At 36.9% G+C, this 23971-nt stretch overlaps 1 protein-coding gene and 1 long non-coding RNA gene across 8 annotated transcripts; both read right to left on the bottom strand.

The window, feature by feature from the left end:
- Nucleotides 1-1403: 1403 nt before the first annotated feature.
- Nucleotides 1404-22310, bottom strand: LOC113644168 (tyrosine-protein phosphatase non-receptor type substrate 1-like). 7 transcript variants are annotated; one of them, XM_047805285.1, is made up of 8 exons: nucleotides 21942-22310; nucleotides 21814-21871; nucleotides 21270-21632; nucleotides 19592-20498; nucleotides 18931-19293; nucleotides 5934-6296; nucleotides 5768-5848; nucleotides 1404-2586 (listed from the first exon to the last, which is right to left on the bottom strand). In XM_047805285.1, the coding sequence occupies exons 4-8, from the start codon at nucleotides 19608-19610 to the stop codon at nucleotides 2327-2329; spliced, it is 1086 nt and encodes a 361-aa protein (XP_047661241.1). In that variant the 5' UTR covers nucleotides 19611-20498; nucleotides 21270-21632; nucleotides 21814-21871; nucleotides 21942-22310; the 3' UTR covers nucleotides 1404-2326. The 7 variants fall into 7 exon arrangements, with proteins under 7 accessions (XP_047661241.1, XP_047661240.1, XP_047661239.1 ...); XM_047805284.1 differs by having other exon boundaries at nucleotides 19592-20679; XM_047805283.1 differs by having other exon boundaries at nucleotides 19592-20770.
- Nucleotides 17809-18924, bottom strand: LOC125139797. The gene is made up of 2 exons (XR_007138899.1): nucleotides 18369-18924; nucleotides 17809-18259 (listed from the first exon to the last, which is right to left on the bottom strand). It is a non-coding gene; the product is annotated as an uncharacterized LOC125139797 (long non-coding RNA).
- Nucleotides 22311-23971: the final 1661 nt, after the last annotated feature.

A 23971-nucleotide genomic window follows, 5' to 3' on the forward strand; every position in this document is an offset into this window, starting at 1 on the left:
ACACAAACACTAATACATATAAACTAAATGTCACACCTACCTGTCTTTAAAACTTGAGAGCCCTGGACCCAACACGTTAACTACTGATCACCCACGTCCCTGAACATCCTCATAAACCTCAGTCACATTCAGGTTACTTCATGACAGCTTTATTTTAGGTTACTAATCCTCCATTGTTGTAAAATCTGTCATGTTAAAGAGGCTTAGTACTTTATTGAACTCTTGAATTATATCACCTTGCAATAGGACCACCCTTGGTAAACAGATCTAGGTCACTACTATGCAAAATTTGTTGTTAATTCCTGTTAATTTATGTCCCTGTTAATTTTTTTAATTACTACCACAGCACTGTATAAGGCATGCATTAAGGTGAGCATCTAGCAAGCACTGTCTTAATGTGATAACTGTTACTACATAGGTCTCATATTGTATATCTACTTCTCTGATAATTACCCTATGTTGGCTTGTAGAAGCCAACATTCTGTTTTGCTTATTGTTCTTAGACAAAAATGTATTAATTGCTACTCCTCCTAGGGCTTTTGAGCCACATGCACCAAAATTGGATATGTCGTAGCGAATTTTCTAAGTGATCCGAGTACCAGTACTCACCCCAAAATATGCAAAATCAAAAAACTTTCCACAACATTAAAATGTGATATATCAAAGCAGTCAGCACAATGAGGGGAACTGCGTCATGGGTATTCGGATGACGTCACATGCTCGTATCCACTCGCCTCCAAAAGTATTGGCACCCTAGCATACCAGCCTTTGGGAATACTTGCTCCGACAAGCTAACATTAAAGTTTGTCATGACGAACTTTACAAATCTAGTTTGCGGTTGCATTAAGTCACTCCTGAAAAGTCACTCACTGAAAGAGCAGAGTTTTCCATTAAGCTTATTAAGGTTATTACTCTGTGGTGGCTCTGCTCTCAAAATAGACCGCGGTAAAGTGAAGCAAGCTTTCAACAACAGAGTGACACAATAACCCCAGCTGCACACAATGAAATATTTGAGCTGGCTTAGAACAAAAAGCAACTGAGATTGTTCCTCAATTAGAGAGGCAGTATAGCATTAAATGCATTCAAAAGAACAAATTCAAAACAAACTCTTTAAATAATATTCTAGATAGAAGTGAATATGTTGATTTGGTATAAAGCACATACTGTTGATGCTTTAATGATCAGTTTGCTGTTTCACTGATGAACTCAAGCATTTACCGTACCATCCCTATTTCCCAAGTAGGAATTCTTAGTTAAGGAAGCATTTCTTGTTTGTTTGTTTTCCTAGCTGTATGTTATGAGTAGTGAATTATAATTGAATGCAGCATTTAGTGGCAGCATTTTATATATGTGGGTGGACTTGAAAGACAAAAGCTCATGAAAACAGTAGGGTGACAACAGAGTTAAGGTCAACTGACATATATATTTCAAGAGTCTGTGAGTTGGTACAGAGAAAGTCTACATAGATTAAACAACATTGTTTTGTCTCATGTGACCTGAAAACAAGGATGGCCCTAGGGGAGATCTGAGGCAGGTCTGAGGCAGAAATTTAGAGAAGACCAGAAAACGTGTACTGTATACCGGGTATGTGGAGACTTTGCATGCTTGCCAGGAAATTAGTCATTTATTCTGAATGTCATTCATGCTGTTTACTGTTTATGTGGTTTGCATATAAGCAATGAACACATCGGGGAAAAGTCCCAGCATAGCTGATAGCTATAACTAAAAAGTTGCATAAATACAAAAGGAGAACAAGACAGTTACATTTGTATTCACTTCACAGTCACTGTCTTTACAATTCGCTATGAAAGTGTAAGAACACTTTTATACATTTATACAAATAATCAAACAGTGCAAGCTACATACACTAAACAATAAAAAAACAATAAATACAAATAAAATACAACAAACTTCAACAAGAATTTCTAAACCCTTTTATAATCAGCTGTTTTCACCAATCAGCTGTTTGTGTTTTGTATAATGATTTTTTGTGCAGAACTCTTTCCCTCCATAAACAACCATGCACCGCTAATATCATTAAACATCTAAACATATATGAGACAAAATGGAAAGGAAAGGTGAAAATTAGATGAGAGACAATAAAAGATAATAAAAATGAAAGATAATAATGATAATAACAATGACAAAAAATGGCAATGGAAATAAAAGCAATGGTGAACATGGTTTGATTTCTTCTTAACTCATCTGCAGTTTCATGGGACACTCAAAAGTGATTGAAATGTTAAATCAGATTACATTAGATCTGGATAGCTTCCTGTGGGTACATTAAGTCAGGAATTTTACAAATTTGATTATTTTGTGAGTGTCATAGTGAGGGAAATGGGCTGTCATTACTGTTGTTCCTGCATGGAACAGGCTGATGGTTCCCCAATGCTGAGTAAATCTGTGGAACGGGCTGATGGTTCCCCAATGTTGAGTAAATCTCTGGAACAGGCTGCTGGTTCCCCAGTGTTGAGTACACTTGTGAAACAGGATGATGGTTTCTCTGTGTCCCCAGAGTTGAATGGGACACAGAGTCAGGCAATGGAGCTGCTTCTACTGGAGACCTTAAATAAGTTCTTTTTCCTATAATGACATTTTCCAATACTGTCAGTATTAGCATTGCCTTCAGAATTCAGATTTCATAAGTTCTGTAGTGATTTTATGCAACCCTAATAATATATACACTTGATTCTTAAGTATTCTACAGAATGGGAGTGACTACTGAGCAGGGCCCATTGTCCAATTGGGTAAAAATGTTGAAAATGGTGAACAGGAATCCAGATCAATAGTCTGGAGCTATGACATCAATAAATAATTATAGATGTGGGAATGATAGTGAATGACTGAAACTGCGGTGGTCGTGCACCTCAACCCGTGACCCAAAGTTCTACCCACTATGCAACCAGCACGTTAAGGTAACAACATGAAGGGAGCAAAGAAGTGGCTCAACAAACTGGTCCGGACCACACTCTTTGCTTAGTAAGCTTATCAGAGCTTATTTACTGGTCCAGTGAGGACCGTTACATGTTGAACCAGACACAAAGGAGTTTAAAGGAAAAGGGGGAGGAGACATAACTCTTGGCCTGAACCTTAATAAAAATGCTTGAAAATAAAAATCTAAATCCTTGATCACTAATCCTTCAATCATTAGGGAAAAATCTAAATCTATGTTACTCTCATATCCGCATGGCAACTGGAAAATCCCTAAGGTTTAAATAGCGGCATGCACAGGGGCCACATATCAGTGCTGATTACCCGCATGACACTGAGGGGCTATAAAAGAGCATCCAGGTGGCGGATTTACTTGAGAATACACCCGCAATGTTACGGTACACCCACCCCCAGGGATGGCTCCCAAAGTTCAAAAGGTGACATGCCCAAAGCTGAGTGCCACAGTGTGTTATAGGCATACTCCACACACATTTGATGTTATGCCCACCTTGAGGGATTGGAGGAGGCCAGACAATGGAGGGAGCACACTAAATCTTTGGTAACCTGCTGCAGGAGGAGCACATCAGTCTCTTTGGCTGAAGGGAGTTTGGGCAGTTGAATAAATTTACAGGCTTTTGAGAACCAGTGCACCACTACAAGTGTCACCCTTATTCCATGAGACACTGGTAGACACAGTGACAAAGTCCAGGGAAAGGTGTGACTATGGAAGAGACGGAATGGGAAGAGGTTGAAAAGCCCATGTGAACAAGCTTAAGACTCCTTGTTTAGGGCACAGGTTTGGCAGGCTGGGAGATAGATCCAGATATATTTTTCCATGTTAGGCCATCAGACCTGATGCCAAAAAAGTTCTGACCACACCAGGATTCCCAGCAAAAGGGAAAACCTGTGGTCGGACAGTCCGTGGGACGTACAGCCTACCCAGTGGGCCAACACCTGAATCTGGCTCCTGCTGGAGTACTCAGCAGGCCACACATTTCAAACCCCAGCACAGAGGCACTACTATTTTGGGAGATGGAATTATGAGCTGGGGGTTGGGATCCTCAGCTGGAGGGTCCAATATGGCATGACAGTGCATCTGGCTTAATGTTCTCCGGCCCAGGTTTAAAGAACTGAATGAAATCGAACCAGGTGAAAATGAAGGATCACCTGGCCTGCTGCGGCAATGAATGATTCAACTGTGAGATGGTCTTGCAGGTGATGCTGCCCCACTGCCATAGCCTGTGCCAAAGCTTTACCTGTTAGTAGAGCAATCATATATCTTTGATCTCTCTTAAGGGAACTGTGAGTGCTGCATTTCAAATACTAGGGAGCATTGCAGAAGGAACTGGTTGCAGGACCCTGTTTGCACAGCATAGGGCTGTGTCGGGGTACAAACATGTGGGGTACACTGGATCTGGGAGATTGGATTGCGGGCTTTCTTCCAGGACATTGCCAAGTAGCAGAGGCTGCCTGGGGCTGCAGCAGATCCTGGATCTGCCCTAGTTGTACTGAGATATCTCAGACTTCATTGAACAAGGTTGCAGAAGCATGCTCATGTTTAACCAGAGCTGTGGCTAGGCCAGCCACAACCTACCCTATCCGTTTGATAGGCTCACCGCCTGGAGTCGACATACTTTTACTGGTAGGGCTCGGTACAGAATGGAAGTGAGTATGAAGCAGGGCCCGTTATCCAATTGGATAGAGAGGTGGGAAACAGTGGACAGGAAGCCGGATCAGTAGTCTGGAGCGGACAAAGGAGAATGCCACTATCCAAGCAAAAACCTCAATAAATAATAATTGATATTGGAATGATGGCAAGAGTGGGACTCAAACCACAGCGGTCATGCACCATAATCCAATGTCAAACACACTGATCACTATACTACCAGTATGCACAGATAACAATATAAAGGGCACAAAGAAGTGGCTCAACAAACCACTCTGGCACATACTCTTGGATTATTAAGCTTGTCACGGCTTATTTAATGGTCCAGCGTGTAATGTTACTTGTTGAACCACTAAGGATATTAGAGCAAACAGGGGAGAAGACCCAACTCTTGGCCTGAACCTTAAATCCTATGCTAGAGAAAAATCTAAGTGTATCGGGAAGACGACCTCTCAAGGAAAACCAATGCCCAGAGAAATTACTGCTCTGAAACCTGGCACAGACTACGTCCACACACCAACTGAAAAAAACATTGGGATTTAAATAGCAGCATGCACATGTGCTACGCATCTGTTCAGATTACTTGTTCTGATCCCTAAATTACTCTAATGTATTTGGTGAAGCACAGCAAGAAGACATTAGTGCTCAACACTGTAGAATATGAAAAACTGATAGGTAAAGTCTCCACCCATGTAGGGAAATTACTCATATTGCAGCCAAGTGTATTATTGGTGACAATCCCTGCCACCTACTGTATTGAGACAGATCTGTCAAATCTTGAGGGTGACTTGCCTGTGGCTCTGGCTGAATAAAGTACTGCACAATTCAGGCTTGGCAGAGAAGGTTTAGGTAACAAAAGCCAGACTCTCATTAGGTTAGAGCATGTGAAAGAAAGCCATTTTCTTTTTTTTTCTTTTTTTTTTTTTTAGCTTAGCAAGAAAACCCTGTCAATTAAATTAAATGACATTTTTTAGAATGGTTACTGGAAGATAAGTAATAGTTCTAATAGATAATAATCAAAAAGCTTTTTTTTTTTTTTTTTTTTAAAGAAATTTGAATAGAGATCCAGATAACTAATAAACAAAAAAATAACAATGTAATGGAAAAAACTCCATGAGAGAACATAAGCTTCAAAATCAATATTTGGATATCTTCTAAGTTACTTACTGAAACAAAGATAACATCCTGAGAGAATCAGCCCAATACCAGCCATCACACCACAAATAATTCCTGTGAATGATAAAGCCACTGAAAAAAAATAAAAATTAAATAACATAAAGTAAGCACCATCAAAGTATTGTATGATCAAACCTTACCCCAAAAATCTCTATACCTGCTGGAGTATCGTCTCCTCGTCTCTCAGTGCACTCAGTGGAAGAAATATTGACAGTGATGGGTTGGGTCAGGGTTGAGTGATTCACCCTGCAGTAGAACACTGCTCTGTCTGAAGACAACTGAAGGTACGATGTGACACTGTAAGTCCCATCTGTGTTGTATCTGTAGTTCCAATTAAAATGAGAGTAGTTCAGGTTTTCCGTATTTGACAGTATAAGAGAAGTGTTCAGATAATTGATGTATTTTCCATCTCTGAGCCAGGTCTGCGTCAGATCAGCAGGGTAAAATCTCTCAGAAGTGCAAAGTACTTTGGGAACTCCGTCAGAACTGTTTACACATGACACAGATACAGATGGAGGTGCTGCACAGAAACAAACAATAGAAAGGTCATTTGCACACATCCACAGCCTATGATAAAGATTTTGCATTGATTCTATCTAACGATAAGACTTGAGCATTGCACTGTATCGTTAAAAGATCTTTAGATAGATAGATCTTTAGATAGGGTATCTTAGACTCTTAGTGAAGTCAATGAAAGAAAGCAAATATAAATTGGTATTCACATTAAAAATAATATTCAAAAATGAATCCAAATATTTGGTGCAACAGTGAAACTAATTAAAATGTGCCTATGTATTAAAGATAGTCTCATAGGTGTCCAGGAGGGCAGTAGATAAAGAATATGAGAAGGTTGATTGGAGAGGTAATGTGTGGAATTCAAAAGATTAGCTGTTGATAGTGAAGCTGAGTTCTGTTGAGATATTCAGGTCTTATTTAATGCCAGAATGAAAAGTGAGTAATAAAAGTTAAAGCTGAGATGAAATTAGCTTTCTTTACAGCAGACTGACAATTCCAGAGCCCACCAATCACCGCTGTTTGATACTGAGGCAACCAAGGAGGGTAGATGAATTAACTGGTAGTGTAGCCTCTGTTAATGGCTGAGATTTTCTGGGTCTCTTGGTTCTGAGAAGGTTTGAGGCACATATCTGAAGCCTATCATGAGGGAGGTTAGAGAGTTTATGTAAAGCTGAGAAGAAACTAGTGAAACTAGAAAAAGAAGATACGCTCTACTAAACTAAACATTTCCATTTAAATTTATGCTTCTAGCCATTGCAAAATATGCTTCTGACCGTTCTGCATAATCATCAATATATACTAGTAAAAGCTTTGCCTACAGTTTTGCCCTTAAGAGAGACTACTCTTGATTAGAATCCTGAGAGAACTAATTAGCAAAGACAAATAGGCCAATCACTTCCAAACACTACAGCATCAATTATATTATACACTCCAGCAATTCTAATAGCAAGAATCTAGAGTCAAGTTGCATACAAAAGTCAGAAAAGTCAAAAGTCAGATTTTAATTTTATTATAATGCTCAAATATTTTTTCCATGACCTGATGAAGAACAACAACATCATCAATAAAAAAACCTTCGCCAAATAAAAGTTAATATTATTTTAAATAAATAAAAAAATGTGACCCCAGCAGAGATAGCTTGCTCTGTGCACAGTGCATACAACAGTGTTTAGTTTGCTCTACGTGAGAAAAAATGCTATGAATAATTATCTTCCCATTAAATAAATTAAACACTTCCAACAAGCAAAGGGAAATTTTAAGCACAGACAGTGCATCTACCATGTACAGAAAAAAATCTGTTTTAAGACACGCTTTAGTAATTGGAAAGTGCGTATTAAAGACCATAATTAAACAATGTTACACTGGTATAAAGAATGAATGGCTTTCCTTTATAATAGGCACATGAGGTGTGGTGTAATTACAAATGTCTGCAACATACATATCCATATTGGATATTTCAATAAATAGTCTTTTTTTGTTGTTGTTTAAATATTTAAAATGAATATTACATAGTATTTGCGAGTAACAGTTAGTTTTTGCATTAAACGTTGTTACAATATAAACATATATAAATAAAAAATGCCAGGTATAAGGTGGTGCTTGATGCAAACAACTCAGTGCCGTTCATTTATTTTATCATTTTAATAACACAACTATTGTTATTTGCCGAACTCACAAGAAAATTAGCGCATAGGCAGTGATAGTATATATGATACTAGAATAAAAGGTGTTTTACAAAAGTCAGTAATTTAATAAAAATTGAAACATACACAATAACGACACACTTTGTGATCAAAGATAATTAGTATAATTTGTGTAATTACCATTTACAATAAATGATTATGTATTTTTTTTATAATTACTTATTATATTTATTTTGATCCTTATTTCTATGATATTTAAAATGACTTACTAGGTCAAGGTCCCTAAATAACTGTTTATATATTAATATTCTACATATCCTACATATATAGGATTTTTTTTACAGTAGTAAAGAGGACAAATCGTTAAACGTACTAATTAATATAAAGAGAATTACTTATTCAATTATTTTACATAATAAATTACAATGGAATAAAGAAAGATACTTGCTTAATACCCATATAATCTAGTTTACAAAAGTGAATTTCCATTTTAAAACATCCATATGATGCACCTTAGATATTTATTTGTTTTTGCAAGGTCATTATCAGACTATATTTTAGATTGCTTAAGTAACAGCAGCAAAAAGATACCATATTGTAAAATAAATGATCTATGAATCATATAAACAGATTTATAAGCCTGTAATCCACAGTTTAACATATTTTCCAGTTTAAGGATTATTGTCTTTTAAGCACACTTACCTTTTACATGAATGAATGTCATCTCCTGTCCCAAACACCTTGTAGGAGGTGGGAGGATACTGTCAACAGTACATGTGTAAACACCTGAATTATTTATCTGAAGATTTAAGAGCTGAAATGATATTTCCTTTGTTTCTGGATTCCATGCAAATCTGATGTCATCAATACAGAATTGTTTAGTCCAGGATGTATTTGAATAGAGGTAGTTACACAGGTTACGTTTTGTTCTCAAAGATGCTGTAAGAGATTGACTGCTGTTTTTTCTGTAATGGCAGTTGATGGTGGTTGACAATCCCTGAGAGATCTGATGGTGGACGATGGACTCTGTCTTTTTGACCTCAGTACAACTTTGTGTACTTACAGCTGGGGAAAACAAAACAGTTCAGAAAAAGGGTTGTATTAATTTTCATCCACACGAACATTTATTCATCCAAACAACATCTGTGTAAATTATACTATCTATTACACAATTATAATATATTATTTAAGTAACAGTAATCTTTTCTATTAAAGAAAATAATAACAGAACAGGATATTACATTACCTGAATGCGAACACAAAAGAATCCACACAGAATAGATAAAGCATCTTCTTACTGGTATCTATAAATGATACAGAAATTAGTCATGGTAATAAAATAGTTTGATGGTACATCTGATACTTAATACTTACTGATGTATAAAACACAAAATTCATTGTACACCGATCCAGTAACATCTTTCTCAAAATTGTAGACGATGCAGCATTTATAGACCCCTTCCTCTAGTTATCATTCTGCTTCATGCAGCCTGAAATATAGCAATACTTTGAGCTCTGAGGCAGGTTTGTGGCTACAGTTTCCTTTATCTGAAATGCAAGTCAGCAACAGTTTCTTTACGACTAGAGTAACTGCATAGTATACTCTTCAGAGTGACTTTTCTTTTGGTGAAAAATATAAATATATACCAATTATATTCTATTCTAATAATATATTCTATATTATATTAAATCTATTCTGACTCGTAATATGATACGACAAGTGAGGATAAATCACAGCTCAGAGTTCTTCAATGCAAATTCTGTGTACCACACAATCAGAAATGTCTCTACAAAGTGGCTCAAATCACATATATTTGACTGCTCACCAAGATTTACATTTTTATAAGTTATGATCAGCTTCCATTAAGCAGGGGTCTAGTTGCACAAGGTTCTTTTAAAATAAGTGTTTTTTTTTGTTTTGTGTTTTTTTTTACAACTGATACCTAAGATAATGATGACAAAGGAAATGTGTTATATGTGGACGTGAAGTTGTGAGTTAATGTTATAAAGAGCACAGGAAGTGGGCAAAAGATGTGCCATACATATTATCCCTTTTTAATTCTATCATGAGAAGACAAAGGTCATGCGGTAGCGGTAAAGAGCTGTTCTTGCATTTAGCCCCATTATCTTCGATATTTATCCTAACTTGCTATTTAAAAAAATCCGAATGTAAACATGACCCATATTTTATTATATAACATATTTCTAAGTTAAAATTATATTAATGCAGTTATGCATGGAAATTTAATCAAGAAGTGGGCAAAAGTCATAACCTGAGTTTTTTCCTGTGATGTTTATGGAAGAATTTAAGAAGAATTTAAGAATTTAGGGGAAAAAAAATTGTCAATTAATTTTCAGCAAATGTTAACATTTTTATCTGCAGCTAAAAACAACTCACACTGTTTAATAGGAGCTCTTTCTGTAATTACTTTCATTATTATTGCTATGCCTTATTTAGCCTGACATAAAGGCTGTGGGCTCTGAGGTATATCATAGTGGTCAGCGTTTCCTGCATATAAAATATGTTGACATTTAGCCAAGACACACAAACACTGCACACACACACACACACACACACACACACACACACACACACACACACACACACACACACACACACACACACACACACACACACACACACAGATAACAGTTAAGTAAAGTGCATAAACTTTCTACAAAAACAAAAAGCCCACCACAGGATAACAAAGGCTACAGAAACCTTACTGTACAGGGTAAACTTTCACTGTACTTCAGCTCATCAGACCAAATACCAAATCATATTTTCCATATTGCTGTTGTCAGGTAAGACGTGTTAATTCTCTATACTGTATGTGTGTTGCTGTATATAAATGAATTTATGAATATATTGAATATTATATATATTTATATATCACTATTTGATTGTAAGCAAATTGTGTGTTCTTGACCATGTTAACTGCTTTTTACAAAAGAACAAATGTCTTTTCTAAAATGGATCTTAAGGTTTTATACAAACTTGTCCCGCTTGTTAGTCCAGCTCCAGTGCACTCTGTCACAAAGCAAAAATGGGACGTAACAAATACTAAGAAACTCATGTAGATACTTCAAAGATTCTACATTTCTCAATTCTATATTTTTTAATATACTTATGAATTAGAAAAGAATGAAAAGAGAAGTATTACTACTGTACTATAGAGCTCAGATTTCATGTTCCACTGGGTGTGTGTGTGTGTGTTTGTGTGTGTGTGTGTGTGTGTGTGTGTGTGTGTGTGTGTGTGTGTGTGTGTGTGTGTGTGTGTGCGTGTGTGTGTGCGTGTGTGTGTGTGTGTGTGTGTGTGTGTGTGTGTGTGTGTGTGTGTGTGTGTGTGTGTGTGTGTGTGTTTATTTGTGAGAGCATCAAAGTGAGTAAAGATTGTAATTTCCGCAGTCTGAAATGTTAACTAGGAAGACATGTGGAAGTCAAGGCAAAATCTGGAAGACTTATAAAACTCTTAGAACTACTAGAGTAATGAACTCCTATATAGAGTAATGAGAGAAATGCTCTGAACAGAAGTGTCCCCAGAAGGAACTCTTACCTGTGACTCATTGTCTTACAAATGTGAGACAATGTCTGATGTTGTCAAAATAATAGTATATGTGCAAGAACTTTGGAAACAATAACATAGACTGATTAATAAAAAATGGAAGTCTTTGGCCAAAATGATCAAAAGTATATTTGAAGAAATTAAAGCAGTAGCAAAAACAACCCCTTGCTAATTTTAAGCATGTGAGTGGATTTATTATGTTTGAGATTGTGTGGCATTCAGTAGCACAGGAAACATTGCATGAGTACACAGAAGAACTGAATCTAGTAAATTGCATCACCTTTGCTTTGAGAGTTTGTTGGCATGAGTCAAGAAGCCAAAAATAATCTGGCTTTTACGTGATAACTTGTTGCCTAGAAGCTGATACTGTGCAGGTTTGATGACAATGTTAAACGGAATGGAAAACTTTGAACAAAAAGAACAATTAGAACATACATTATTTGAAGTGAATTCACACTTGTATCTCTGATAACAATTTATACATGCAGTTGTATACGGATTTGTTTTTCTTGATGTCAAACATGTTAAAGTGTTTTTCTTAGTGTGTCAGAGTCAGACGTGGTGAGGCTGCTGGTGATCTTACATGGAACAGGCCGACGGTTTCCCAGTGTAGAGTACACCTGGGTCTGTGATGCACACTGGGACACAAGCTCAGGCAATAGAGAAGCTCCTCCTGGAGACCGTAAATAAAGTTCCTAAACTTCCTACAGTACAACAGTTAGAAATACAACTTCAAACTTGAATCTTTTTTGAAGTAAACAAAAGTTACATAAGTATTTGCACAGTAAAGTGGCAGGTACTCAAATGAACTGTAGTATACACTGGTATTTCCGAGCTCTTTAGTTAGATTATGCAAATCACCTGCATTTCCTTAAGTAAAAACCTCTAAGACATAAATGCAAGAGTCATTTCCTTGCCAGACTGTACTTACTAATTTCCACCCACTAGCTAACTCTCATGGAGGGTGTGAAAAACAATTGCTTTCTCTGTAACCGCTGCATCATTTTTACACTAATAATTTTAATTTTGTTAATTAGGCAACATAGCAATCATAATAACAAGGATGGTGTAAACAAAAACATAAAAACCCCACAACAACAGCAATGTCACATATGAGACAAATACCTAAGCTTCTTTTCAAACTGCTTCTTGTGCAGTGTTACATTGCATCATAACACACACCAGTGAGTACAATTAAAAATCAACAAAGCACATACAATTAAATAATTTAATAAGAAAAAATAAGAGATTCCATATTACTTTACAAACCTGAAGTTGCTTTACGACTTATAACGTATACATTATAACTTAAAACGTTTAGCAACACTTGTATTATAACATGATTATAAGTTTTCAAGAATTTATTTATAATGCATTATTAAGTCAAGAAACTTTTATTGTCATTTCAACCATATATACTGTAGCTGTTGCAGTACACAGTGAAACAAGACGTTTCTCCAGGACCAGGGGGCTACATAGAGCAAAGACAGACCTAAGGACTTAGTACTGTACAGTAAGTAGTCCTACTGTAGACACATAAATGCATCTGTGTGACCTGGTGCAAACGATGCAGGACACAAAAGACAAAAAAGACAGTGCAGGGCAAAAAATAGAAGACATTACACAAAAGACAATAAACAAAAAACAGCACAGACCAGTGTAAATACTTTATGTTTAAACAATATTACATGTGCAGAAATACTGAAATGAACACATTAGTATTAATGGCGGCAGTAACATGAGGTATTGTAAGGTACTGTGCAAAACAGCAATCGATTGAAATGTGAAAGACAGAATGTGTAAAAAGCAAAAACAACATGTAAATGATTTGATATGATGGTGCTATAGACATTGATGTAAATTGGAAGAGTGTGTATTTGGTGTGGGTCATTGCATTAGATACAGTTGATTGTGCTTGATACAGTTCAGTTCAGTAATTGAGGAGTCTGATGGCTTGTGGAAAGAAACTGTTACATGGTATGGTCATGAAGGCCCAAATGTGAAGAGTGAAGAGTGTGTGTGAGGGGTGTATCGGGTCATCCACAATGCTGTTGGCCTTGTGGATGCAGCGTGTTGTGTAAATGTCCATGATAGAGGGAAGAAAGACTCCAATGATCTTCTCAGCTTACCTCACAATCCGCTGCAGGGATGTGTGTTCCAGGACAGTGCATTTCCCAAAACAGACAGTGATGGTCCCTCTGTAGAACGTAGTCAGGATGGGGGCAGGGAGATGGGCCTTCGTAAGCCTTCAGCTGCTGAGGGATGGTTGTGTTGAATGCTGAACTAGAGTCTATGAAGAGCGTTCATATGTAAGTGTCTTTATTGTCCAGGTGGGTGAAGTCTAAATGAAGGGCCTTGGCAATGGCATTGTCCGTGGAGCGGTTTGGACGATGCGCAAACTGTAGGGGTGGTAACTGGGTCTTGATGTGCCTCATGATGAGCTTCTCAAAGCACTAAATTACAATGGGTGTGAGTGCAATGGGCATTGAGGCAGGACACTCTAGACTTCTTTGGGACAGGGACAATGGTGGTTGTCTTGAGGCATGTAAGAACAACAGCGCTGCTCAGGGAAATTTTGAAGATGTCAGTGAAGACATTCCCTGAGCACCCTGCCAGGAATGTTGTCTGGTCCAGCAGCCTTCCATGGTTTAACTCTGCATTGAGTTCTCACAATGGCCGCTGAAGCTGTTTTGTAGTTCGTGATCGCCTGTATGCCCTGCCACATGCGTCAAGTGTCACCACTGTCATGGAAGTGGCTGTGGATTGTCTGAGCATGTCTGCTTTGCTTCTCTGATGGCTCATGACAGTTTGGCCCTTGCTATTCTTAGGGCCGCCCTGTCCCCTGTTCTGAAGGCTACGTCTCTAGTCTATAGCAAAGCACACACTTTAGCAGTTATCCATGGCTTTTAATGCTTTTAATAATAAAGCATTATTAGTGCTTTATTATAGATTAATAGAGTTTTTTTTAAACATTTACACCAAATCATTACCAAATTTAAAAGAAATAGAAGCACAAAAGCAGATTATATTATTATTAGAAACAGTTGAATGAATTTATGAATGTTTCATATGTACAAGAACGGGAATAATATACAGGTAAATGCATGAAGACAATAAATGACCCTTACTGAGACCTTATTGGTCCTATGCCAGTAAACAAAATGCAACTGATCCCAGCAAGTGCTGCAAACAAACATAACAATAAAGTTAAGTAAAATTATATTTAAGTACAAAGTTTGGAGAAATCCTGTATAATGCAGGAATCCTAACAGACATATATACCTGTTGATGCCTGTTCTCTCTCAGTACACTCAGTGGAGGATATGTTGGCAGTGATGGGTTGGCTCAGGGTGGAGTGATTGTCCCAGCAGATGTATATCATGTTCTGTGGTGTTTGTGATGACAGGTGAAGGTACAATGTGAGGCTGTAGGATCCATCTGTGTTGTTTCTATAGTTCCAGTTGATGTCAGTGGTGTTTTGATTTTCTTCATATGGACAATCAAGTGAAGTGTTCATGTAACTGATGCATTCTCCATCTCTCAACCAGACCTGCTCCAAATCAGCAGGATAAAAGTCTTCAGCAGCACAAAGAATTGTGGGAGGTCTGTCAGGCCTCTTGACACATGACATGGATGAAAATGAAAAGACAATCATGCTAATAAATCTTATTTATATTTAAACTCAAGCTAGATATAATTTGTATTTCCCCTGTATTGTTACAGATTCTGCATTAATCACTATCCAGTTGTCTCTTCTTTTCTTATTTTTTTAGCAATTGAAAATTCTTGCTTTTTCTTCATAGACAGCTTTAAAGTTTTGAACGTGGTTTTGTGGTTACAATCTCTGCTTAAGGGCTTGTGCTTGAACTTTGTGTTATTACTGATTGTGCTAGAATATTTAGTTAATTTATGTACCTTTCAGGATCTTTTTATAAATACAAAGAAACTTGCTTAAGTATATAGTTCCAACTTAAATCAAGAAGTTTTATTGTCATTTTAACCTTATTTATCTGCTGCAGTAGACAGTGAAATGAAACCCTGCTGCTCCAGAACTATGTTGCTACATAAAGCGCAGAGCTACATACTGTAAAACAATACGGAACTAAGCACACTACACAATACTACAATAAAGTGAACAATATCAGGTGACGCCACATCCTGTCAATATTACACAGAATCTCAATATTAATATATTTGAATAGTTGTCATCTTATCTATTACATGAATGAACATCCTCTTCTTTCCTACACATCTTGTAGGAGGTGGTACCTGCTCCTCCACCAGAATTACTTATTTGAAGATTTACCAGCCCAAAAGCTATTTCCTCTGTTTCTTGAATTCAAATAAATCTGATGTGATGTTCACAGGATGCTTTAATCCAGGATTTATTTAGGAACATGTACAAACAAAGTAAATATGCTGAAATACTGAAATATTGAAAATATACAACTGACTGTAGACATTCCCATATGAGCCACCTGTGTTGTATTCAATTCGTTGCAATTCTGTGTTTTTGTGGCTGAAAATAAATAAATAAATAAATAAATAAATAAATAAATAAACAAACAAACAAATACAGATAAATAAATAAATAAATAGATAGATAGATAGATAGATAGATAGATAGATAGATAGATAGATAGATAGATAGATAGATAGATAGATAGATAGATCGATAGATAGATAGATAGATAAGTAAAAACAGTGATATATATATATATATATATATATATATATATATATATATATATATATATATATATATATATATATATTACATTCTATTCTTTATTAATTAATGCAATGAAGACATAGAGGGTATTCAGGTACAGACATAAGGTATTCAGAATGACAAGAAAGATTTATTTATTTGTTTGTTTGTTTGTTTGTTTGTTTGTTGTTTGTTTGTTTGTTTGTTTGCTAAAAATAAGTCAGAATTTTAATTGCACACAATCTGTAGAAATTATGTATATGCAAATACTTTTTTTCTGACATATCATATATACATACTCACTATACTCTTTCTGACCATCTCAAATTGCAGAACATGCACCCTGTATATGTAAATTTTTCTGGCTATCATTCTGTCTTGTACATTGTAGCGTTACAGCATTGTACATTAAAGAGGGGCTGTGAACTCTAAAGCAGGTCTATTGCTACGGTTTACTTTCACTGTGTTTACAGCTACAACGTTATTACAACTGTGTTAAATTGTCTGAATCCAAGTGTCAATAGCAGTATTTTATTTAAAAGTATTTTGTTTATTCTGTAGTTAATTTGAAGCTCAGGCAGGACATATTCACAGTTTAGCAGAATCTGGAAACGACAAATAAAAGTATGTAAACTGAAACCCTTGAATCTCCAGAAAATGTTTGAATCAAGCATTAAACTTGTATATAAAATAGACAGTCCTAAAGTGGCCATACATTCTTTACATAGATCTTATATTGCATATAACATTCACAGAATATTTTCAATATTGTGAAACAATGGGCATATTGTTAATATCTTTGTTTATACAGATCCAGATACCAGCATCTGAGACGGAAATTATTATATAGAGTTACAACAGAAGTGTAATTTTTACATTACATGAGATGAGACATAAGATGAACTTTTTGAATCTTTACACGTGGGGGTGGAGTTGCAAAGTGAAGTTCATGAGAACACAGGAAGTTTGTGACAGAAAAACAAACTTGACATACTGTCCTTATTCAATTCTATCGCCTTCAACCACAAACATTTTCAGCACAGACACTGCATGTGACATGTAAGGGCTAGCCTAGAGGATGATAGTAGTTTAAGGTGGTTTAATTCTGGACCATCTTATCTAAGTACTTTGTCTCAGGTAAAGGTTACCCAGTGAACAACCAGACCATCGCTGTGAATGCAAGCTTCATGTCTTGTCTACTTGAAGATTTTTTCTAAGCACTGTTTGTTGTAGTCAGTCACACCACTTCACAGGTCTTTTGGTGTCTCATCATCTATTCCTGATCACCAGAGCTTCAGATAGATGGAAGTCAACATGTAATTTAGTAGTGAAACCTTGTGATAATGGCAGATCAGAGTGCAATGATAATGGGAAACAAGGGACATTGTGGCAAGTGTGAAGATCTTTCTGCATTGTGGGCAGATGACAGAAGGATCGTCCAATTATGATGTAATTGTTCAAGAAAGGCTACCATAATATTTTGTTTACCAAACAGTTTCTCTCTGTATTTCTGGGTGAAATGAGGGAAGTACTGTAAGTGTAAATCTATTTCCAAATTTCCAAACCGTCTTTCAGAGAGAGATTCAGAGATTAGAGTGAAATTCAGAAGCACTTTATTATGAAGGCGAGGCATACAAACTAATAAAATCAAACAGAGAAAACACAAGAAGACATAATACAACAATGTTAAAGAATACGCTCAAGAATAAACTGGGCATGCAGATAAGCACAACATAGAAAATCAGCAGAACTTCAAGGCTCATAATTCCTTTAGCAAAGTATGTGTTGCTGAACTTAACGGGTTTCTACTGTACAGTATACTGTGACATGGAGTTTTGCTGGTAGAGACTGAACTAGAATTAGGGAGATTGTGGCCTCTACTGGCAGGGAAGAGTACTCTCTCATATTATTCAGTAGTACTAGTACTTCACGTCATCAAAATGTCTTTCTTGGTAGAAGTTTGCACTGTTGAAGGACTAGACCTGAGTGTGAGAGACAGGTTCAGGTGCAACTGTCCCATCAGCAGTAGACCGGCCACGTCGGGCAGCTGAAAAACACCAATAGTGGTAGTTTATAATATTACATGACAACCCCTGCAGAACATGACTGGAAAGACAAATACGTATATGTAATAATATGTATAAACCCAAACATACTGAAACATTGGTAGTAAATCTCGACGAAAAAAGTAGTGCTAATCAATAAGCCCAAAAGTGTCCCAGTCACTATAACATGCACCGGTGAACCTGGAAAGATATCAATAGTAAGAGGAGCACTCTGTATTCTGCACTTAATTCAATACTAGCAAAAATAAGAGTCAATTAATTTTTTCTTTTTTTTCTTTTCTTTTTACAAAAAATAAAATAAAGGTCTTTAGTGACAATAGATAGTTAATATGAATACAACCAGTTACATCCTCAACCTCTTGAAATCCTTGGCCTCTTACAATGGAATAAAGAAAGATACTTGCGTAATACTCACATAATCTAGTTTACAAAAGTGAATTTCCATTTTAAAACATCCATATGATGCACCTTAATTATTTATTTTCTTTTACAAGGTCAGATTATATTTTAGTTTGCTTAAGTAAAAGCAGCAACAACTTACCATATTGTAAAATAAATGATCTATGAATCATATAAACAGATTTACAAGCCTATAATCGACAATTTAACATATTTTCCAGTTTAAGGATTATTGTATTTTAAGCATACTTACCTTTAACATGAATGAATGTTGTCTCCTGTCCCAAACACCTTGTAGGAGGTGGGAGGATACTGTCAACAGCACATGTGTAAACACCTGAATTATTTATCTGAAGATTTAAGAGCTGAAATGATATTTCCTTTGTTTCTGGACTCCATGTAAATCTGATGTCATCAATACAGAATTGTTTAGTCCAGGATGTATTTGAATAGATGTAGTTACACAGGTTATATTTTGTTCTCAAAGATGCTGTTAGAGATTGACTGCTGTTTTTTCTGTAATGGCAGTTGATGGTGGTTGACAATCCCTGAGAGATCTGATGGTGGATGATGGACTCTGTCTTTTTGACTTCAGTACAACTTTGTGTACTTACAGCTGGGGAAAACAAAACAGTTCAGAAAAAGGGTTGTATTATTTTTTTATCCAAAAGCCATAAAATAACATCTGTGAAAATTATACTATTTATTATACAACCCGAAATCAGAAAAAGTTGGGACAGTATGGAAAACACAAATAAAAAAAGAAAGTAGTGATTTCTAAATTTACTTTGACTTATTTCATTGCAGACAATACAACAGCACATTATTTAATGTGTTCCTCATGATTTTTATTGTTGTTTTATTTTGGTTCTTGCAACACATTTCAAAAAAAGTTGGAAGAGTAAAGCATTTACCACTTTGTAATGTTGACATTTTTTTTCACAACACTTAAAAGACGTTTAGGGACTGAAGACACCAAGCGATGAAGTGTTTCAGGTGTAATTTTGTCCCATATTCTTGCTGTAAACAAGTCTTAAGGTGGACAACAGTACGGGGTCTTCATTGTCGCATTTTGCGCTTCAAAATGCACCATACATTCTCTATTGGAGACAGGTTGGGACTGCAGGCAGGCCAGTCAAGTACCTGTATCCTCTTCCTCTGCAGCCAGGACTTTGTAATGTGTGCAGAATGTGGTTTTGCATTATCTTGTTGAAATATGCATGGACGTCCTTGGAAAAGATGTCTTCTTGAAGGCAGCATATTGTGCTCCAAAATCTCTATGTACTTTTCAGCATTAATGGTGCCATCACAGAAGTGCGAGTTACCTTTGCCAAGGGCACTGACACAACCCCATACCACGACAGACCCTGGCTTTTGGACTTGTTGCTGGTAACAGTCTAAATGATCCTTTTCTTCTTTGGTCCGGAGCACACGGCATCCATTTCTCCCCAAAAATACCTGAAATTCTGATTCGTCTGACCTCAGTACATGTTTCCACTGTGTCATGGTCCATCCCCGATGCCTACGAGCCCAGAGAAGCCAACAGCGCGTCTGGACACTGTTAACATAGGGCTTCCTTTTGGCACAGTACAGTTTTAACTGCCATTTGTGGATGTCACTACGTATTTGTGGTACTTGACTAAGGTTTGCCAAAGTAGTCCTGAGCCCATGTGGTGATATCGCTTATAGATGAATGACGATTCTTGATGCAGTGCCACCTGAGGGATCGGAGATCACGGTTGTTCAGCTTAGGCTTGCACCCTTGTCCTTTACGCACTGAAATTCCTCCACATTCCTTGAATATTTTAATTATGTTATGCACTGTTGAAGGTGAAATAAGCAAATGTCTTACAATCTTTCTTTGAGGAACATTGTTTTTAAACATTTCAATAATTTTCTCACGTATTTGTTGGCAAACTGGCGATCCTCGGCCCATCTTTGCTCCTAAAGGACTAGACCTTTCTTGGATGCTGCTTTTGTACCAGATCATAATTACAATCACCTGTTGACATCACATCATTATTTAACCAATTTAGCTGATTACTAGCCTTTAATTGCTCCTGTCCCAACCTTTTTTGGAATGTGTTGCAGGTCTGAATGACAGGAAAAACATGTATATTTACAAATGAATTTAGGCTGACCAAACAAAACATGAAATATTTTGTGTTCACATTGTCTGCAATGAAATACCAGTCAAAGTAAATTTAGAAATCACTAGTTTCTTTTTTTATTTGTGTTTTCCATACTGTCAAAACTTTTCTGATTTGGGGTTGTACTATTAATTATATTATTTAAGAAACAGTAATCTTTTCTTAAATAAGATAATAATAAAACAGAATATTATATTACCTGAATGATAACAGAAGAATTCACACAGAATAGTTAAAGCGTCTATTCATATGATGCACCTTAGTTATTTATTTGCTTTTACTAGGTCATTATCAGATTATCTTTTAGATTGCTTCAGTAACAGCAGCAAAAAGTATTGTAAAATAAATGATCTATGAATCATATAAACAGATTTATAAGCCTGTAATCCACAGTTTAACATATTTTCCAGTTTAAGGATTATTGTCTTTTAAGCACACTTACCTTTTACATGAATGAATGTCGTCTCCTGTCCCAAACACCTTGTAGGAGGTGGGAGGATACTGTCAACAGTACATGTGTAAACACCTGAATTATTTATCTGAAGATTTAAGAGCTGAAATGATATTTCCTTTGTTTCTGGAATCCATGTAAATCTGATGTCATCAATACAGGATTGTTTAGTCCAGGATGTATTTAAATAGATGTAGTTACACCGTTTATGTTTTGTTCTCAAAGATGCTGTAAGAGATTGACTGCTGTTTTTTCTGTAATGGCAGTTGATGGTGGTTGACAATCCCTGAGAGATCTGATGGTGGACGATGGACTCTGTCTGATTGACCTCAGTACAACTTTGTGTACTTACAGCTGGGGAAAACAAAACAGTTCAGAAAAAGGGTTGTATTAATTTTCATCCACACGAACATTTATTCATCCAAACAACATCTGTGTAAATTATACTATCTATTATACAATTATAATATATTATTTAAGTAACAGTAATCTTTTCTATTAAAGAAGATAATAACAGAACAGGATATTACATTACCTGAATGCGAACACAGAAGAATCCACACAGAATAGATAAAGCATCTTCTTACTGGTATCTATAAATGATACAGAAATTAGTCATGGTAATAAAATAGTTTGATGGTAGATCTGATACTTAATACTTACTGATGTATAAAACACAAAATTCATTGTACACCGATCCAGTAACATCTTTCTCAAAATTGTAGACGATGCAGCATTTATAGACCCCTTCCTCTAGTTATCATTCTGCTTCATGCAGCCTGAAATATAGCAATACTTTGAGCTCTGAGGCAGGTTTGTGGCTACAGTTTCCTTTATCTGAAATGCAAGTCAGCAACAGTTTCTTTACGACTAGAGTAACTGCATAGTATACTCTTCAGAGTGACTTTTCTTTTGGTGAAAAATATAAATATATACAAATTATATTCCTACTCTGACTCGTAATATGATATGACAAGTGAGGATAAGTATTTGTTTAATTTCCATTTATTAAGAGAGAGAGAGAGAGAGAGAGAGAGAGAGAGAGAGAGAGAGAGAGAGAGAGAGAGAGAGAGAGAGATTATTACTGGTGTTGTTTATTGTAAGTGTTTGTTGACTCCTTTATCATTTGTAATGTTGCTCCTATTTAAAACAGTTCGGCTCAAGCCCAGCCATTTTTAGGGTCATGATTGAGGACAATGTCCCATCCAGAGACAAGCTGTTTCGTGTCGAGATTTTGTTCAAACCGACCATCGAAAATACCCTCTCCAAAGAATGTTTTTCATTGGTTGTTGCATTAAATCTGATTGGCTATTGTGTAGCCTCTTTTTTTGACTGGCTGATAAGTGTCAGGCTCAACTAAGAGCTCCAAGGAAGACGCGCTTGATTCCTGCCCGGTTCCATAGAGACAGCGGTGCGGACTGATACATTATGGGCGCTGAGGCGTATTAATAAAGTTAAACACAATAAAAGTTAAACAAAATTATATTTAAGTACAAAATTTGGAGCAATCCTGTATAATGCAGGAATCCTAACAGACATATATACCTGTTGATGCCTGTTCTCTCTCAGTGCACTCAGTGGAGGATATGTTGGCAGTGACGGGTTGGCTCAGGGTGGAGTGATTGACCCAGCAGATGTATATCATGTCCTGTGGTGTTTGTGATGACAGGTGAAGGTACAATGTGAGGCTGTAGGATCCATCTGTGTTGTTTCTATAGTTCCAGTTGATGTCAGAGGTGTTTTGATTTTCTTCATATGGACAATCAAGTGAAGTGTTCATGTAACTGATGCATTCTCCATCTCTCAACCAGACCTGCTCCAAATCAGCAGGATAAAAGTCTTCAGCAGCACAAAGAATTGTGGGAGGTCTGTCAGGCCTCTTGACACATGACATGGATGAAAATGAAAAGACAATCATGCTAATAAATCTTATTTATATTTAAACTCAAGCTAGATATAAGATAGACAGGCATACAGCACATCCAGAGCTAACCTGAAGAGGGGCATCAAAGAGGCCAAGCACTGCTACAAGCGGAAGATAGAGGAGCACTTTTCCAACTCTGACCCTCGACGCATGTGGCAAGGCATCCAGGTCATCGGTGATTACAAATCTCCCCACTCCACCCCCGCTGCCACTGATGTCCTCTTCTTGAACAAGCTTAATGACTTTTATGCTCGCTTTGAGAAAGACAACAGAGAAACTGCCACCAAGCTCAAACCCTTGGCTGACCACCCTCCAATCACACTCTCCTCCACAGATGTCTGCAACGCACTGAGCCAGATCAGCGTATACAAAGCCGCTGGACCAGACAACATCCCTGGACGTGTACTCAGGGCATGTGCTGTGCAGCTTGCTGGGGTCTTCATGGACATCTTTAACCTGTCTCTTGCCCAAGCAGCTGTTCCTACTTGCTTTAAATGCACCTCCATTGTGCCAGTGCCAAAACAGTCCAGCCCAACATGCCCGAATGACTACCGCCCTGTAGCACTGACACCCATTGTCATGAAGTGCTTTGAGCGGCTGGTCCTGGCGCACCTGAATGACTCTCTGCCATCCACATTGGACTCTCACCAGTTTGCTTACCGCAGCAATAGGACCACAGATGATGCAGTTTCCATGGCACTGCACTCTGTGCTCACACACTTGGACAATGCACGTATGCTGTTTGTTGACTTTAGCTCAGCATTTAACA

The sequence above is a fragment of the Tachysurus fulvidraco genome, chromosome 20, assembly GCF_022655615.1.
Source record: "Tachysurus fulvidraco isolate hzauxx_2018 chromosome 20, HZAU_PFXX_2.0, whole genome shotgun sequence".
Lineage (NCBI taxonomy): Eukaryota > Metazoa > Chordata > Actinopteri > Siluriformes > Bagridae > Tachysurus > Tachysurus fulvidraco.

What these genes read in the sequence shown, in the direction of transcription:
- LOC113644168 (XM_047805280.1), bottom strand. Translation starts at nt 21,986, where the DNA reads ATGTTACTGGATCGGTGTACAATGAATTTTGTGTTTTATACATCA. An exon ending in TCTTCTGTGTTCGCATTCAG is followed by an intron (nt 21,633 to 21,813) that starts GTAATGTAATAT and finishes TGTTTTCCCCAG; the next exon opens with CTGTAAGTACACAAAGTTGT. An exon ending in GACATTCATTCATGTAAAAG is followed by an intron (nt 19,294 to 21,269) that starts GTAAGTGTGCTT and finishes TGTTTTCCCCAG; the next exon opens with CTGTAAGTACACAAAGTTGT.